General features: G+C 48.6%; 1 protein-coding gene across 1 annotated transcript in view; it reads left to right on the forward strand.

Annotated features, from left to right (window-relative positions):
• Window positions 1-1,355: 1,355 nt before the first annotated feature.
• Window positions 1,356-19,013, forward strand: part of LOC124275204 — a 29,697-nt gene continuing 12,039 nt past the window's right edge. The window contains exons 1-2 of the mRNA XM_046710692.1: window positions 1,356-1,482; window positions 1,720-1,798. Of these exons, the coding sequence (XP_046566648.1) occupies window positions 1,450-1,482; window positions 1,720-1,798 (112 nt within the window). The 5' untranslated portion in view covers window positions 1,356-1,449. The remainder of the gene's footprint in view (window positions 1,483-1,719; window positions 1,799-19,013) is intronic.

Below are 19,013 nucleotides of genomic sequence, written 5' to 3' on the forward strand. Positions count from 1 at the left end.
GACATTGTGAGCGTCGATCTACGAACCGGGAAACGACGTCATGCATCAACCAAGTCAGCGTAAGAGTCGCCTCTTACGGCAAGAATGGGTTGCTAAAGATGAAGTCTAACCAGGATCTATTCCTCAATCATATAAATATATTTCAAATCGCGGTTGTGACCGCCTCCGTGGTGTAGTGGTTACAGCGTCCGCCCGGAGAACTGAAGGTCGCGGGTTCAATCCCCGACCGCATCATACCAAAAGACGTTAAAATACGGTTCTTGTTGGTTCCTGCCTGGCGCTCGGTATTAACAGGTACAACAAGGACTGGTCGGCTCGGAGTCAGTATAATGTGTCTGAGTCATGCTTCACTGTGGCATGGTATCTCAGTGGGCTAGCACTATAAAACCAGCTTCAGTCTGGGTTAGTACAAGCAGCCGCACATACACATACACACGCATGCACGTCGTCACATCAGCGAAATATTCTCAAGCACGACGTTAAACCCAATTTCACCTCACCATTATACTGTCGTGCCCTATCTCACATTTTACTGGAGTGCCCTATCTCACATTATACTGTAGTACCCTATCTCACATTATACTGGAGTGCCCTATCTCACATAATACTGGAGTGCCCATCTCACATTATACTGGAGGGCCCTATCTCGCATTATACTGGAGGGCCCAATCTCACATTATGCTAGAGTGCCCCTATCTCACATTATACTGTAGTGTCCTATCTCACATTATACTAGAGTGCCCAATCTCACATTATACTAGAGTGCCCCTATCTCACATTATAGTGTAGTGTCCTATCTCACATTATACTGGAGTGCCCAATCTCACATTATACTGTAGTGTCCTATCTCACATTATACTAGAGTGCCCCTATCTCACATTATATTGGAGTGCCCCTATCTCACATTATACTGTAGTGTCCTATCGTCACATACTAGAGTGCCCAATCTCACATTATACTAGAGTGCCCCTATCTCACATTATACTGTAGTGTCCTATCTCACATTATACTGGAGTGCCCTATCTCACATTATACTGGAGTGCCCTATCTCACATTATACTGGAGTGCATGTGTCGGATATTATACACGAGTGATCGTATCTCACGTTAGACTGGAGAGGAGTCTTACGTTTTACGGAAACGCACATATTTCACAATATACAAAAGCGATTGTTTCTCGCTTTAAACCGTTGTGCACGTATCCTAAATCATATATCATCGTTCATATCTCACATTTCAGTCTCGGAACATTTCTCTGTATTTCTCCATCTGAGAAGCAGAGAGTCGCTCCCTTGCATAGCATTCCACCTGACCATGATAAGAACTAACGGTGTAACGTATTAGTAGCTATTCCAGTTCTTATCAGTCGTGGCCATAGCCTGCTATCTATTTGTCGTACATTGACTTAGGGCGATAAGAGTTCGACCTTCAAACGGTGTGTGCCAGCCCGATGCGAACCAACATGGCGGACTTAAAGCTGTTGGTGAGTTGTTCCGCGAGAATCTGTCACTGTTGAAGATCACTTACCTTAAACTCTACCTTTCCTTTAGCGTAAACGAACAAGAGTCGATTGTTTTGGAAGTTGATCCAAACATGCAGTAAATCCATCTGATATTTTGATTGAAAAACAGAGATTTCTGGTATCCAATATATGTTAGATACTGTTATCCAGGCCACCGATTGGTTGTTCAGTGATTGGCTGTGTCACTTTGACATTTAGATGATGACCCTCTTGCTGGCGTGTGACGTCATCAGCGGCACAGATGAAGAGGACTTGTCTAAACGCCAGAACGTCATAAGTACAAAACACTGATCGACATCTAATTAACATATGAATGTTCTTTAAATCGATTATAATGAGGCGTTTCAATGTCTATTTATGAATGATTATGTCCCTTACAGAATGATATTATTAACCCATAACTCCTAAACTCGTATATTCCAACAGTACGTGAAAGTATTGAGGGTCAGGGTTAGAAATATTACAAGAGATTCGGACGCACCATCTACGTTTTCTCCTACCCATTCAGACACTGTCACGATGTATCACTTGGCCTTGTGAGAACTGCCACAGTCCTTCTCTATAAGTGTAAACCTCTGAGATGTAACTTACAGAATTATGTCAATAACTGACAACATATCAACAGCATGTTGAATTGTTTAGTGTCTTCCTCTGCAGCGGTGAAACGTCTGTCTGCTTGAACGTGCTCAATGAACTTGTGTCTGACACTTCGAAAATTAATGAGATTCAGACTCGGGAGTAGGCCACCATATGTATACATGTTCTGTCCTACCCTACAAGCCCTGTGACTTTGTAAGAACTGTCACAATCCTTGTAACTGCTAGCCTGTAAACCCTGCCCTGATAGATCTGCCTTGTAAACCCCTAGATCTCATCTTTGCTCTGTAAACCCTGTGATAGATCTCACCTGTCTGCCCTGTAAACCCTGTGATAGATCTCACCTGTCTGCCCTGTAAACCCTGTGATAGATCTCACCTGTCTGCCCTGTAAACCCTGTGATAGATCTCACCTGTCTGCCCTGTAAACCCTGTGATAGATCTCACCTGTCTCCCCTGTAAACCCTGTGATAGATCTCACCTGTCTGCCCTGTAAACCCTGTGATAGATCTCACCTGTCTGCCCTGTAAACCCTGTGATAGATCTCACCTGTCTGCCCTGTAAACCCTGTGATAGATAGATCTCACTAAGATAGATCTGTCTGCCCTGTAAACCCTGTGATAGATCTCACCTGTCTGCCCTGTAAACCCTGTGATAGATCTCACCTGTCTGCCCTGTAAACCCTGTGATAGATCTCACCTGTCTGCCCTGTAAACCCTGTGATAGATCTCACCTGTCTGCCCTGTAAACCCTGTGATAGATCTCACCTGTCTGCCCTGTAAACCCTGTGATAGATCTCACCTGTCTGCCCTGTAAACCCTGTGATAGATCTCACCACCTCTCCCTGTAAACCCTGTAAGATCTCCCTGTGATAGATCTCACCTGTCTGCCCTGTAAACCCTGTGATAGATCTCACCTGTCTGCCCTGTAAACCCTGTGATAGATCTCACCTGTCTGCCCTGTAAACCCTGTGATAGATCTCACCTGTCTGCCCTGTAAGTCCTGTGATAGATCTCACCTGTCTGCCCTGTAAAGTCCTGTGATAGATCTCACCTGTCTGCCCTGTAAACCCTGTGATAGATCTCACCCTGTCTGCCCTGTAAGTCCTGTGATAGATCTCACCTGTCTGCCCTGTAAACCCTGTGATAGATCTCACCTGTCTGCCCTGTAAACCCTGTGATAGATCTCACCTGTCTCCCCTGTAAACCCTGTGATAGATCTCACCTGTCTCCCCTGTAAAAACCCTGTGATAGATCTCACCTGTCTGCCCTGTAAACCCTGTGATAGATCTCACCTGTCTGCCCTGTAAACCCTGTGATAGATCTCACCTGTCTGCCCTGTAAACCCTGTGATAGATCTCACCTGTCTGCCCTGTAAGTCCTGTGATAGATCTCACCTGTCTGCCCTGTAAAGTCCTGTGATAGATCTCACCTGTCTGCCCTGTAAGTCCTGTGATAGATCTCACCTGTCTGCCCTGTAAACCCTGTGATAGATCTCACCTGTCTGCCCTGTAAGTCCTGTGATAGATCTCACCTGTCTGCCCTGTAAACCCTGTGATAGATCTCACCTGTAAACCCTGTGATAGAACCCCTGTGATAGATCTCACCTGTCTGCCCTGTAAACCCTGTGATAGATCTCACCTGTCTGCCCTGTAAACCCTGTGATAGATCTCACCTGTCTGCCCTGTAAACCCTGTGATAGATCTCACCTGTCTGCCCTGTAAACCCTGTGATAGATCTCACCTGTCTGCCCTGTAAACCCTGTGATAGATCTCACCTGTCTGCCCTGTAAACCCTGTGATAGATCTCACCTGTCTCCCCTGTAAACCCTGTGATAGATCTCACCTGTCTCCCCTGTGTAAACCCTGTGATAGATCTCACCTGTCTGCCCTGTAAACCCTGTGATAGATCTCACCTGTCTGCCCTGTAAACCCTGTGATAGATCTCACCTGTCTGCCCTGTAAACCCTGTGATAGATGTCACCTGTCTGCCCTGTAAACCCTGTGATAGATCTCACCTGTCTGCCCTGTAAACCCTGTGATAGATCTCACCTGTCTGCCCTGTAAACCCTGTGATAGATCTCACCTGTCTGCCCTGTAAACCCTGTGATAGATCTCACCTGTCTGCCCTGTAAACCCTGTGATAGATCTCACCTGTCTGCCCTGTAAACCCTGTGATAGATCTCACCTGTCTCCCCTGTAAACCCTGTGATAGATCTCACCTGTCTGCCCTGTAAACCCTGTGATAGATCTCACCTGTCTGCCCTGTAAACCCTGTGATAGATCTCACCTGTCTGCCCTGTAAAGTCCTGTGATAGATCTCACCTGTCTCCCCTGTAAACCCTGTGATAGATCTCACCTGTCTCCCCTGTAAACCCTGTGATAGATCTCACCTGTCTGCCCTGTAAACCCTGTGATAGATCTCACCTGTCTGCCCTGTAAGTCCTGTGATAGATCTCACCTGTCTGCCCTGTAAGTCCTGTGATAGATCTCACCTGTCTGCCCTGTAAGTCCTGTGATAGAGTTCATCTCATCCCTGTAAGTTCTGTGATAGATCTCATCTTTGCCTTGTAAGTCCTGTGATAGATCTCACTTGTCTGCCCTGTAAACCCTGTGATAGATCTCACCTGTCTGCCCTGTAAACCCTGTGATAGATCTCACCTGTCTGCCCTGTAAACCCTGTGATAGATCTCACCTGTCTCCCCTGTAAACCCTGTGATAGATCTCACCTGTCTGCCCTGTAAACCCTGTGATAGATCTCACCTGTCTGCCCTGTAAACCCTGTGATAGATGTGACCTGTCTGCCCTGTAAACCCTGTGATAGATCTCACCTGTCTCCCCTGTAAACCCTGAGATAGATCTCACCTGTGTCCCCTGTAAACCCTGTGATAGATGTAACCTGTCTGCCCTGTAAACCCTGTGATAGATCTCACCTGTGTCCCCTGTAAACCCTGTGATAGATCTCACCTGTCTGCCCTGTAAACCCTGTGATAGATGTAACCTGTCTGCCCTGTAAGTCCTGTCATAGATCTCACCTGTCTGCCCTGTAAGTCCTGTGATAGATCTCCCCTGTCTCCCCTGTAAACCCTGTGATAGATCTCACCTGTCTGCCCTTTAAACCCTGTGATAGATGTCATCTGTCTGCCCTTTAAACCCTGTGATAGATCTCACCTGTGTCCCCTGTAAACCCTGTGATAGATCTCACCTGTCTGCCCTGTAAACCCTGTGATAGATCTCGCCTCTCTCCCCTGTAAACCCTGTGATAGATCTCACCTGTCTCCCCTGTAAACCCTGTGATAGATCTCACCTGTCTGCCCTGTAAGTCCTGTGATAAATGTCACCTGTCTCCCCTGTAAACCCTGTGATAGATCTCACCTGTCTCCCCTGTACACCCTGTGATAGATCTCACCTGTCTGCCCTGTAAACCCTGTGATAGATGTCACCTGTCTGCCCTGTAAGTCCTGTAATAGATCTCCCCTGTCTGCCCTGTAAGTCCTGTGATAGAGTTCATCTCATCCCTGTAAGTTCTGTGATAGATCTCATCTTTGCCTTGTAAGTCCTGTGATAGATCTCACATGTCTGCCCTGCAAGTCCTGTCATAGACTACACCTGTCTGCCCTGTAAACCCTGTGATAGATCTAACCTATCTGCCCTGTAAACCCTGACATAGATCTCACCTGTCTCCCCAGTAAACCCTGTGATAGATATTAGATGTCTGCCCTGTAAACCCTGTGATAGATCTCACCTGTCTGCCCTGTAAACCCTGTGATAGATATTACCTGTCTGCCCTGCAAACCCTGAGATAGATCTCACCTGTCTGCCCTGTAAACCCTGTGATAGATCTCACCTGTCTGCCCTGTAAACCCTGTGATAGATATAAACTGTCTGCCCTGTAAACCCTGTGATAGATCTCACCTGTCTGCCCTGTAAGTCCTGTGATAGATGTAACCTGTCTGCCCTGTAAACCCTGTGATAGATATTACCTGTCTGCCCTGTAAACCCTGTGATAGATGTGACCTGTCTGCCCTGTAAACCCTGTGATAGATCTCACCTATCTCCCCTGTCAAAAGTCCTGTGAAAGATCTCCCCTGTCTCCCCTGTAAATCCTGTGATAGATCTCACCTGTCTGCCCTGTAAACCCTGTGATAGATCTCACCTGTCTGCCCTGTAAACCCTGTGATAGATCTCACCTGTCTGCCCTGTAAGCCCTGTGATAGATCTCACCTGTCTGCCCTGTAAACCCTGTGATAGATCTCACCTGTCTGCCCTGTAAACCCTGTGATAGATCTCACCTGTCTGCCCTGTAAGTCCTGTGATAGATCTCACCTGTCTGCCCTGTAAACCCTGTGATAGATCTCACCTGTCTGCCCTGTAAACCCTGTGATAGATCTCACCTGTCTGCCCTGTAAACCCTGTGATAGATCTCACCTGTCTGCCCTGTAAACCCTGTGATAGATCTCACCTGTCTGCCCTGTAAACCCTGTGATAGATCTCACCTGTCTGCCCTGTAAACCCTGTGATAGATCTCACCTGTCTGCCCTGTAAACCCTGTGATAGATCTCACCTGTCTGCCCTGTAAACCCTGTGATAGATCTCACCTGTCTGCCCTGTAAACCCTGTGATAGATCTCACCTGTCTGCCCTGTAAACCCTGTGATAGATCTCACCTGTCTCCCCTGTAAACCCTGTGATAGATAGATCTCACCTGTCTGCCCTGTAAACCCTGTGATAGATCTCACCTGTCTGCCCTGTAAACCCTGTGATAGATCTCACCTGTCTGCCCTGTAAACCCTGTGATAGATCTCACCTGTCTCCCCTGTAAACCCTGTGATAGATCTCACCACCTGTCTGCCCTGTAAACCCTGTGATAGATCTCACCTGTCTGCCCTGTAAACCCTGTGATAGATCTCACCTGTCTGCCCTGTAAACCCTGTGATAGATCTCACCTGTCTGCCCTGTAAACCCTGTGATAGATCTCACACCTGTCTCCCCTGTAAACCCTGTGATAGATCTCACCTGTCTGCCCTGTAAACCCTGTGATAGATCTCACCTGTCTGCCCTGTAAACCCTGTGATAGATCTCACCTGTCTGCCCCCTGTAAACCCTGTGATAGATCTCACCTGTCTGCCCTGTAAACCCTGTGATAGATCTCACCTGTCTCCCCTGTAAACCCTGTGATAGATCTCACCTGTCTGCCCTGTAAACCCTGTGATAGATCTCACCTGTCTGCCCTGTAAACCCTGTGATAGATCTCACCTGTCTGCCCTGTAAACCCTGTGATAGATCTCACCTGTCTGCCCTGTAAACCCTGTGATAGATCTCACCTGTCTGCCCTGTAAACCCTGTGATAGATCCTCACCTGTCTGCCCTGTAAACCCTGTGATAGATCTCACCTGTCTGCCCTGTAAACCCTGTGATAGATCTCACCTGTCTGCCCTGTAAACCCTGTGATAGATCTCACCTGTCTGCCCTGTAAACCCTGTGATAGATCTCACCTGTCTGCCCTGTAAGTCCTGTGATAGATCTCACCTGTCTGCCCTGTAAGTCCTGTGATAGATCTCACCTGTCTGCCCCTGTAAACCCTGTGATAGATCTCACCTGTCTGCCCTGTAAACCCTGTGATAGATCTCACCTGTCTGCCCTGTAAACCCTGTGATAGATCTCACCTGTCTGCCCTGTAAACCCTGTGATAGATCTAACCTGTCTGCCCTGTAAACCCTGTGATAGATCTCACCTGTCTGCCCTGTAAACCCTGTGATAGATCTCACCTGTCTGCCCTGTAAACCCTGTGATAGATCTCACCTGTCTGCCCTGTAAAACCCTGTGATAGATCTCACCTGTCTGCCCTGTAAACCCTGTGATAGATCTCACCTGTCTGCCCTGTAAACCCTGTGATAGATCTCACCTGTCTGCCCTGTAAACCCTGTGATAGATCTCACCTGTCTGCCCTGTAAACCCTGTGATAGATCTCACCTGTCTGCCCTGTAAACCCTGTGATAGATCTCACCTGTCTGCCCTGTAAACCCTGTGATAGATCTCACCTGTCTCCCCTGTAAACCCTGTGATAGATCTCACCTGTCTGCCCTGTAAACCCTGTGATAGATCTCACCTGTCTGCCCTGTAAACCCTGTGATAGATCTCACCTGTCTGCCCTGTAAACCCTGTGATAGATCTCACCTGTCTGCCCTGTAAACCCTGTGATAGATCTCACCTGTCTGCCCTGTAAACCCTGTGATAGATCTCACCTGTCTGCCCTGTAAACCCTGTGATAGATCTCACCTGTCTGCCCTGTAAACCCTGTGATAGATCTCACCTGTCTCCCCTGTAAACCCTGTGATAGATCTCACCTGTCTGCCCTGTAAACCCTGTGATAGATCTCACCTGTCTGCCCTGTAAACCCTGTGATAGATCTCACCTGTCTCCCCTGTAACCCTGTGATAGATCTCACCTGTCTCCCCCCTGTAAACCCTGTGATAGATCTCACCTGTCTGCCCTGTAAAGTCCTGTGATAGATCTCACCTGTCTCCCCTGTAAACCCTGTGATAGATCTCACCTGTCTGCCCTGTAAACCCTGTGATAGATCTCACCTGTCTGCCCTGTAAACCCTGTGATAGATCTCACCTGTCTGCCCTGTAAGTCCTGTGATAGATCTCACCTGTCTGCCCTGTAAGTCCTGTGATAGATCTCACCTGTCTGCCCTGTAAGTCCTGTGATAGATCTCACCTGTCTGCCCTGTAAAGTCCTGTGATAGATCTCACCATGTCTGCCCTGTAAGTCCTGTCAAAGATTTCAACTGTCTGCCCTGTAAACCCTGTGATAGATCTCACCTGTCTGCCCTGTAAACCCTGTGATAGATCTCACCTGTCTCCCCTGTAAACCCTGTGATAGATATTACCTGTCTGCCCTGTAAACCCTGTGATAGATCTCACCTGTCTGCCCTGTAAACCCTGTGATAGATATTACCTGTCTGCCCTGTAAACCCTGAGATAGATCTCACCTGTCTGCCCTGTAAACCCTGTGATAGATCTCACCTGTCTGCCCTGTAAACCCTGTGATAGATCTCACCTGTCTGCCCTGTAAACCCTGTGATAGATCTCACCTGTCTCCCCTGTAAACCCTGTGATAGATCTCACCTGTCTGCCCTGTAAACCCTGTGATAGATCTCACCTGTCTGCCCTGTAAACCCTGTGATAGATCTCACCTGTCTGCCCTGTAAACCCTGTGATAGATCTCACCTGTCTCCCCTGTAAACCCTGTGATAGATCTCACCTGTCTGCCCTGTAAACCCTGTGATAGATCTCACCTGTCTGCCCTGTAAACCCTGTGATAGATCTCACCTGTCTGCCCTGTAAACCCTGTGATAGATCTCACCTGCCTCCCCTGCCCTGTAAACCCTGTGATAGATCTCACCTGTCTGCCCTGTAAACCCTGTGATAGATCTCACCTGTCTCCCTGTAAACCCTGTGATAGATCTCACCTGTCTGCCCTGTAAACCCTGTGATAGATCTCACCTGTCTGCCCTGTAAACCCTGTGATAGATCTCACCTGTCTGCCCTGTAAACCCTGTGATAGATCTCACCTGTCTCCCCTGTAAACCCTGTGATAGATCTCACCTGTCTGCCCTGTAAACCCTGTGATAGATCTCACCTGTCTGCCCTGTAAACCCTGATGATCTAGATGTCACCTGTCTCCCTGTGATAGATCCCCTGTAAACCCTGTGATAGATGATAGATCTGTCTGCCCTGTAAAGTCCTGTGATAGATCTCACCTGTCTGCCCTGTAAGTCCTGTGATAGATCTCACCTGTCTGCCCTGTAAGCCCTGTGATAGATCTCACCTGTCTGCCCTGTAAGTCCTGTGATAGATCTCACCTGTCTGCCCTGTAAACCCTGTGATAGATCTCACCTGTCTGCCCTGTAAACCCTGTGATAGATCTCACCTGTCTGCCCTGTAAACCCTGTGATAGATCTCACCTGTCTGCCCTGTAAACCCTGTGATAGATCTCACCTGTCTGCCCTGTAAACCCTGTGATAGATCTCACCTGTCTGCCCTGTAAACCCTGTGATAGATCTCACCTGTCTGCCCTGTAAACCCTGTGATAGATCTCACCTGTCTGCCCTGTAAACCCTGTGATAGATCTCACCTGTCTGCCCTGTAAACCCTGTGATAGATCTCACCTGTCTGCCCTGTAAACCCTGTGATAGATCTCACCTGTCTGCCCTGTAAACCCTGTGATAGATCTCACCTGTCTGCCCTGTAAACCCTGTGATAGATCTCACCTGTCTGCCCTGTAAACCCTGTGATAGATCTCACCTGTCTCCCCTGTAAACCCTGTGATAGATCTCACCTGTCTGCCCTGTAAACCCTGTGATAGATCTCACCTGTCTGCCCTGTAAACCCTGTGATAGATCTCACCTGTCTCCCCTGTAAGTCCTGTGATAGATCTCACCTGTCTCCCCTGTAAACCCTGTGATAGATCTCACCTGTCTGCCCTGTAAACCCTGTGATAGATCTCACCTGTCTCCCCTGTAAACCCTGTGATAGATCTCACCTGTCTGCCCTGTAAACCCTGTGATAGATCTCACCTGTCTGCCCTGTAAGTCCTGTGATAGATCTCACCTGTCTGCCCTGTAAACCCTGTGATAGATCTCACCTGTCTGCCCTGTAAACCCTGTGATAGATCTCACCTGTCTGCCCTGTAAACCCTGTGATAGATCTCACCTGTCTGCCCTGTAAACCCTGTGATAGATCTCACCTGTCTCCCCTGTAAACCCTGTGATAGATCTCACCTGTCTGCCCTGTAAACCCTGTGATAGATCTCACCTGTCTGCCCTGTAAACCCTGTGATAGATCTCACCTGTCTGCCCTGTAAACCCTGTGATAGATCTCACCTGTCTGCCCTGTAAACCCTGTGATAGATCTCACCTGTCTGCCCTGTAAACCCTGTGATAGATCTCACCTGTCTCCCCTGTAAACCCTGTGATAGATCTCACCTGTCCCCTGTAAACCCTGTGATAGATCTCACCTGTCTGCCCTGTAAACCCTGTGATAGATCTCACCTGTCTGCCCTGTAAACCCTGTGATAGATCTCACCTGTCTGCCCTGTAAACCCTGTGATAGATCTCACCTGTCTGTCTGCCCTGTAAACCCTGTGATAGATCTCACCTGTCTGCCCTGTAAACCCTGTGATAGATCTCACCTGTCTGCCCTGTAAACCCTGTGATAGATCTCACCTGTCTGCCCTGTAAACCCTGTGATAGATCTCACCTCTCTCCCCTGTAAACCCTGTGATAGATCTCACCTGTCTGCCCTGTAAACCCTGTGATAGATCTCACCTGTCTGCCCTGTAAACCCTGTGATAGATCTCACCTGTCTGCCCTGTAAACCCTGTGATAGATCTCACCTGTCTGCCCTGTAAACCCTGTGATAGATCTCACCTGTCTGCCCTGTAAACCCTGTGATAGATCTCACCTGTCTGCCCTGTAAACCCTGTGATAGATCTCACCTGTCTGCCCTGTAAACCCTGTGATAGATCTCACCTGTCTGCCCTGTAAACCCTGTGATAGATCTCACCTGTCTCCCCCTGTAAACCCTGTGATAGATCTCACCTGTCTGCCCTGTAAACCCTGTGATAGATCTCACCTGTCTCCCCTGTAAACCCTGTGATAGATGTCACCCTGTCTGCCCTGTAAACCCAGTGATAGATCTCACCTGTCTGCCCTGTAAACCCTGTGATAGATCTCACCTGTCTGCCCTGTAAACCCTGTGATAGATCTCACCTGTCTCCCCTGTAAACCCTGTGATAGATCTCACCTGTCTGCCCTGTAAACCCTGTGATAGATCTCACCTGTCTGCCCTGTAAACCCTGTGATAGATCTCACCTGTCTGCCCTGTAAACCCTGTGATAGATCTCACCTGTCTCCCCTGTAAACCCTGTGATAGATCTCACCTGTCTGCCCTGTAAACCCTGTGATAGATCTCACCTGTCTGCCCTGTAAACCCTGTGATAGATCTCACCTGTCTGCCCTGTAAACCCTGTGATAGATCTCACCTGTCTCCCCTGTAAACCCTGTGATAGATCTCACCTGTCTGCCCTGTAAACCCTGTGATAGATCTCACCTGTCTGCCCTGTAAACCCTGTGATAGATCTCACCTGTCTGCCCTGTAAGTCCTGTGATAGATCTCACCTGTCTGCCCTGTAAGTCCTGTGATAGATCTCACCTGTCTGCCCTGTAAACCCTGTGATAGATCTCACCTGTCTGCCCTGTAAACCCTGTGATAGATCTCACCTGTCTGCCCTGTAAACCCTGTGATAGATCTCACCTGTCTGCCCTGTAAACCCTGTGATAGATCTCACCTGTCTGCCCTGTAAACCCTGTGATAGATCTCTCACCTGTCTGCCCTGTAAACCCTGTGATAGATCTCACCTGTCTGCCCTGTAAACCCTGTGATAGATCTCACCTGTCTGCCCTGTAAACCCTGTGATAGATCTCACCTGTCTGCCCTGTAAACCCTGTGATAGATCTCACCTGTCTCCCCTGTAAACCCTGTGATAGATCTCACCTGTCTCCCCTGTAAACCCTGTGATAGATCTCACCTGTCTGCCCTGTAAACCCTGTGATAGATCTCACCTGTCTGCCCTGTAAACCCTGTGATAGATCTCACCTGTCTGCCCTGTAAACCCTGTGATAGATCTCACCTGTCTGCCCTGTAAACCCTGTGATAGATCTCACCTGTCTGCCCTGTAAACCCTGTGATAGATCTCACCTGTCTGCCCTGTAAACCCTGTGATAGATCTCACCTGTCTGCCCTGTAAACCCTGTGATAGATCTCACCTGTCTGCCCTGTAAACCCTGTGATAGATGTCACCTGTCTGCCCTGTAAGTCCTGTGATAGATCTCACCTGTCTGCCCTGTAAGTCCTGTGATAGATCTCACCTGTCTGCCCTGTAAGTCCTGTGATAGATCTCACCTGTCTGCCCTGTAAACCCTGTGATAGATCTCACTCTACCTGTCTGCCCTGTAAAACCCTGTGATAGATCTCACCTGTCTGCCCTGTAAGTCCTGTGATAGATCTCACCTGTCTGCTGCCCTGTAAGTCCTGTGATAGATCTCACCTGTCTGCCCTGTAAACCCTGTGATAGATCTCACCTGTCTGCCCTGTAAACCCTGTGATAGATCTCACCTGTCTGCCCTGTAAACCCTGTGATAGATCTCACCTGTCTGCCCTGTAAACCCTGTGATAGATCTCACCTGTCTGCCCTGTAAACCCTGTGATAGATCTCACCTGTCTGCCCTGTAAACCCTGTGATAGATCTCACCTGTCTCCCCTGTAAACCCTGTGATAGATCTCACCTGTCTGCCCTGTAAACCCTGTGATAGATCTCACCTGTCTGCCCTGTAAACCCTGTGATAGATCTCACCTGTCTGCCCTGTAAACCCTGTGATAGATCTCACCTGTCTGCCCTGTAAACCCTGTGATAGATCTCACCTGTCTGCCCTGTAAACCCTGTGATAGATCTCACCTGTCTCACCTGTAAACCCTGTGATAGATCTCACCTGTCTGCCCTGTAAACCCTGTGATAGATCTCACCTGTCTGCCCTGTAAACCCTGTGATAGATCTCACCTGTCTGCCCTGTAAACCCTGTGATAGATCTCACCTGTCTGCCCTGTAAGTCCTGTGATAGATCTCACCTGTCTGCCCTGTAAACCCTGTGATAGATCTCACCTGTCTGCCCTGTAAACCCTGTGATAGATCTCACCTGTCTCCCCTGTAAACCCTGTGATAGATATTACCTGTCTGCCCTGTAAACCCTGTGATAGATCTCCCCTGTCTGCCGTGTAAGTCCTGTCATAGATCTCACCTGTCTGCTCTGTAAACCCTGTGATAGATCTCACCTGTCTGCCCTGTAAGTCCCTGTGATAGATCTCACCTGTCTGCCCTGTAAACCCTGTGATAGATCTCACCTGTCTGCCCTGTAAACCCTGTGATAGATCTCACCTGTCTGCCCTGTAAACCCTGTGATAGATCTCACCTGTCTGCCCTGTAAACCCTGTGATAGATCTCACCTGTCTGCCCTGTAAACCCTGTGATAGATCTCACCTGTCTGCCCTGTAAACCCTGTGATAGATCTCACCTGTCTGCCCTGTAAACCCTGTGATAGATCTCACCTGTCTCCCTGTAAACCCTGTGATATCTCACCTGTCCCTGTGATAGATCTCACCTCCCCTGTAAACCCTGTGATAGATCTCACCTGTCTGCCCCCTGTAAACCCTGTGATAGATCTCACCTGTCTGCCCTGTAAACCCTGTGATAGACCCTGTGACCTGTCTGCCCTGTAAACCCTGTGATAGATCTCACCTGTCTCCCCTGTAAACCCTGTGATGATAGATCTCACCTGTCTGCCCTGTAAACCCTGTGATCTCACCCCTGTAAACCCTGTGATAGATCTCACCTGTCTGCCCTGTAAACCCTGTGATAGATCTCACCTGTCTGCCCTGTAAACCCTGTGATAGATCTCACCTGTCTGCCCTGTAAACCCTGTGATAGATCTCACCTGTCTGCCCTGTAAACCCTGTGATAGATCTCACCTGTCTGCCCTGTAAACCCTGTGATAGATCTCACCTGTCTGCCCTGTAAGTCCTGTGATAGATCTCACCTGTCTGCCCTGTAAACCCTGTGATAGATCTCACCTGTCTGCCCTGTAAACCCTGTGATAGATCTCACCTGTCTGCCCTGTAAACCCTGTGATAGATCTCACCTGTCTGCCCTGTAAACCCTGTGATAGATCTCACCTGTCTGCCCTGTAAACCCTGTGATAGATCTCACCTGTCTGCCCTGTAAACCCTGTGATAGATCTCACCTGTCTGCCCTGTAAACCCTGTGATAGATCTCACCTGTCTGCCCTGTAAACCCTGTGATAGATCTCACCTGTCTGCCCTGTAAACCCTGTGATAGATCTCACCTGTCTGCCCTGTAAACCCTGTGATAGATCTCACCTGTCTGCCCTGTAAACCCTGTGATAGATCTCACCTGTCTGCCCTGTAAACCCTGTGATAGATGTCACCTGTCTGCCCTGTAAACCCTGTGATAGATCTCACCTGTCTCCCCTGTAAACCCTGTGATAGATCTCACCTGTCTGCCCTGTAAACCCTGTGATAGATCTCACCTGTCTGCCCTGTAAACCCTGTGATAGATCTCACCTGTCTGCCCTGTAAGCCCTGTGATAGATCTCACCTGTCTGCCCTGTAAACCCTGTGATAGATCTCACCTGTCTGCCCTGTAAACCCTGTGATAGATCTCACCTGTCTGCCCTGTAAACCCTGTGATAGATCTCACCTGTCTCTGCCCTGTAAACCCTGTGATAGATCTCACCTGTCTGCCCTGTAAACCCTGTGATAGATCTCACCTGTCTGCCCTGTAAAACCCTGTGATAGATCTCACCTGTCTAGATCTCCCTGCCCTGTAAACCCTGTGATAGATCTCACCTGTCTGCCCTGTAAACCCTGTGATAGATCTCACCTGTCTGCCCTGTAAACCCTGTGATAGATCTCACCTGTCTGCCCTGTAAGTCCTGTCATAGATCTCACCTGTCTGCCCTGTAAACCCTGTGATAGATCTCACCTGTCTGCCCTGTAAGTCCTGTGATAGATCTCACCTGTCTGCCCTGTAAACCCTGTGATAGATCTCACCTGTCTGCCCTGTAAACCCTGTGATAGATCTCACCTGTCTGCCCTGTAAACCCTGTGATAGATCTCACCTGTCTGCCCTGTAAACCCTGTGATAGATCTCACCTGTCTGACCTGTAAACCCTGTGATAGATGTCACCTGTCTGCCCTGTAAACCCTGTGATAGATCTCACCTGTCTCCCCTGTAAACCCTGTGATAGATCTCACCTGTCTGTCTCCCCTGTAAACCCTGTGATAGATCTCACCTGTCTGCCCTGTAAACCCTGTGATAGATGTCACCTGTCTGCCCTGTAAGTCCTGTGATAGATCTCACCTGTCTGCCCTGTAAACCCTGTGATAGATCTCACCTGTCTGCCCTGTAAACCCTGTGATAGATCTCACATCTCACCTGTCTGCCCTGTAAACCCTGTGATAGATCTCACCTGTCTGCCCTGTAAAACCCTGTGATAGATCTCACCTGTGTGCCCTGTAAACCCTGTGATAGATCTCACCTGTCTGCCCTGTAACCCTGTGATAGATCTCACCTCTCTCCCCTGTAAACCCTGTGATAGATCTCACCTGTCTGCCCTGTAAACCCTGTGATAGATCTCACCTGTCTGCCCTGTAAGTCCTGTGATAGATGTCACCTGTCTCCCCTGTAAACCCTGTGATAGATCTCACCTGTCTCCCTGTAACCCTGTTTACCTGTCTGCCCTGTAAACCCTGTGATAGATCTCACCTGTCTGCCCTGTAAACCCTGTGATAGATCTCACCTGTCTGCCCTGTAAACCCTGTGATAGATCTCCCCTGTCTGCCCTGTAAAGCCCTGTGATAGATCTCACCTGTCTGCCCTGTAAACCCTGTGATAGATCTCACCTGTCTGCCCTGTAAACCCTGTGATAGATCTCACCTGTCTGCCCTGTAAACCCTGTGATAGATCTCACCTGTCTGCCCTGTAAACCCTGTGATAGATCTCACCTGTCTCCCCTGTAAACCCTGTGATAGATCTCACCTGTCTGCCCTGTAAACCCTGTGATAGATCTCACCTGTCTGCCCTGTAAACCCTGTGATGATAGATCTCACCTGTCTGCCCTGTAAACCCTGTGATAGATCTCACCTGTCTCCCCTGTAAACCCTGTGATAGATCTCACCTGTCTCCCCTGTAAACCCTGTGATAGATCTCACCTGTCTGCCCTGTAAACCCTGTGATAGATCTCACCTCTCCCCTGTAAACCCTGTGATAGATCTCACCTGTCTGCCCTGTAAACCCTGTGATAGATGTCACCTGTCTGCCCTGTAAGTCCTGTGATAGATCTCCCTGTCTCCCCTGTAAACCCTGTGATAGATCTCACCTGTCTGCTCTGTAAACCCTGTGATAGATCTCACCTGTCTGCCCTGTAAACCCTGTGATAGATGTCACCTGTCTGCCCTGTAAGTCCTGTGATAGATATCACCTGTGTCCCTTGTAAACCCTGTGATAGATCTCACCTGTCTGCCCTGTAAACCCTGTGATAGATCTCACCTCTCTCCCCTGTAAACCCTGTGATAGATCTCACCTGTCTGCCCTGTAAACCCTGTGATAGATCTCACCTGTCTGCCCTGTAAACCCTGTGATAGATCTCACCTGTCTGCCCTGTAAACCCTGTGATAGATCTCACCTGTCTCCCCTGTAAACCCTGTGATAGATCTCACCTGTCTGCCCTGTAAACCCTGTGATAGATCTCCCCTGTCTGCCCTGTAAGTCCTGTGATAGAGTTCATCTCATCCCTGTAAGTTCTGTGATAGATCTCATCTTTGCCTTGTAAGTCCTGTTATAAATCTCACATGTCTGCCCTGTAAGTCCTGTCATAGATTTCACCTGTCTACCCTGTAAACCCTGTGATGGATCTAACCTATCTGCCCTGTAAACCCTGTGATAGATCTCACCTGTCTCCCCAGTAAACCCGGTGATAGATATTACCTGTCTGCCCTGTAAACCCTGTGATAGATCTCACCTGTCTGCCCTGTAAACCCTGTGATAGATATTACCTGTCTGCCCTGCAAACCCTGAGATAGATCTCACCTGTCTGCCCTGTAAACCCTGTGATAGATCTAACCTGTCTGCCCTGTAAACCCTGTGATAGATCTCACCTGTCTCCCCTGTAAAACCCTGTGATAGATGTAAGCTGTCTCCCCTGTAAACCCTGTGATAGATCTCACCTGTCTGCCCTGTAAACCCTGCGATAGATCTAAACTGTCTGCCCTGTAAACCCTGAGATAGATGTCACCTGTTTCCCCTGTAAACCCTGTGATAGATCTCACCTGTCTGCCCTGTAAGTCCTGTGATAGATCTCACCTTTCTGCCCTGTAAACACTGTGATTGATCTCACCTGTCTGCCCAGTAAACCCTGTGATATATCTCATCTGTCTGCCCTGTAAACAGTGTGATAGATCTCACCTGTCTGCCCTGTAAGTCCTGTGATAGACTTCATCTCATCCCTGTAAGTCCTGTGATAGATCTCACCTGTCTACTCTGTAAACCCTGTGATAGATCTCACCTGTCTGCCCTGTAAGTCCTGTCTGTTCTGTAAACCCTGTGATAGATCTCACCTGTCTGCCCTGTAAACCCTGTGATAGATCTCACCTGTTTCCCCTGTAAACCCTGTGATAGATCTCATCTGTCTGCCCTGTAAACCCTGTGATAGATCTCACCTGTCTGACCTGTAAACCCTGTGATAGATGTCACCTGTCTCCCCTGTAAACCCTGAGAAAGATCTCACCTGTCTCCCCTGTAAACCCTGTGATAGATGTAACCTGTCTGCCCTGTAAGTCCTGTCATAGATGTCACCTGTCTGCCCTGTAAGTCCTGTGATAGATCTCCCCTGTCTCCCCCGTAAACCCTGTGATGGATCTCACCTGTCTGCCCTGTAAACCCTGTAATAGATCTCACCTGTCTGCCCTTTAAACCCTGTGATAGATGTCACCTGTCTGCCCTGAAAGTCCTGTCATAGATCTCACCTGTCTGCCCAGTAAACCCTGTGATAGATCTCACCTGTCTGCCATGTAAGTCCTGTGATAGAGTTCATCTCATCCCTGTAAGTCCTGTGATAGATCTTATCTTTGCCCTGCAAGTCCTGTCATAGATTTCACCTGTCTGCCCAGTAAACCCTGTGATAGATATCATCTTTGACCTGTAAACCCTGTGATAGATCTGTGATAGATAGTCCTGTGATAGATTTCACCTGTCTGCCCTG

This window comes from Haliotis rubra, unplaced genomic scaffold (genome assembly GCF_003918875.1).
Source record: "Haliotis rubra isolate DU_JTF1 unplaced genomic scaffold, ASM391887v1 Scf1995, whole genome shotgun sequence".
Taxonomy (NCBI): Eukaryota; Metazoa; Mollusca; class Gastropoda; order Lepetellida; family Haliotidae; genus Haliotis; species Haliotis rubra.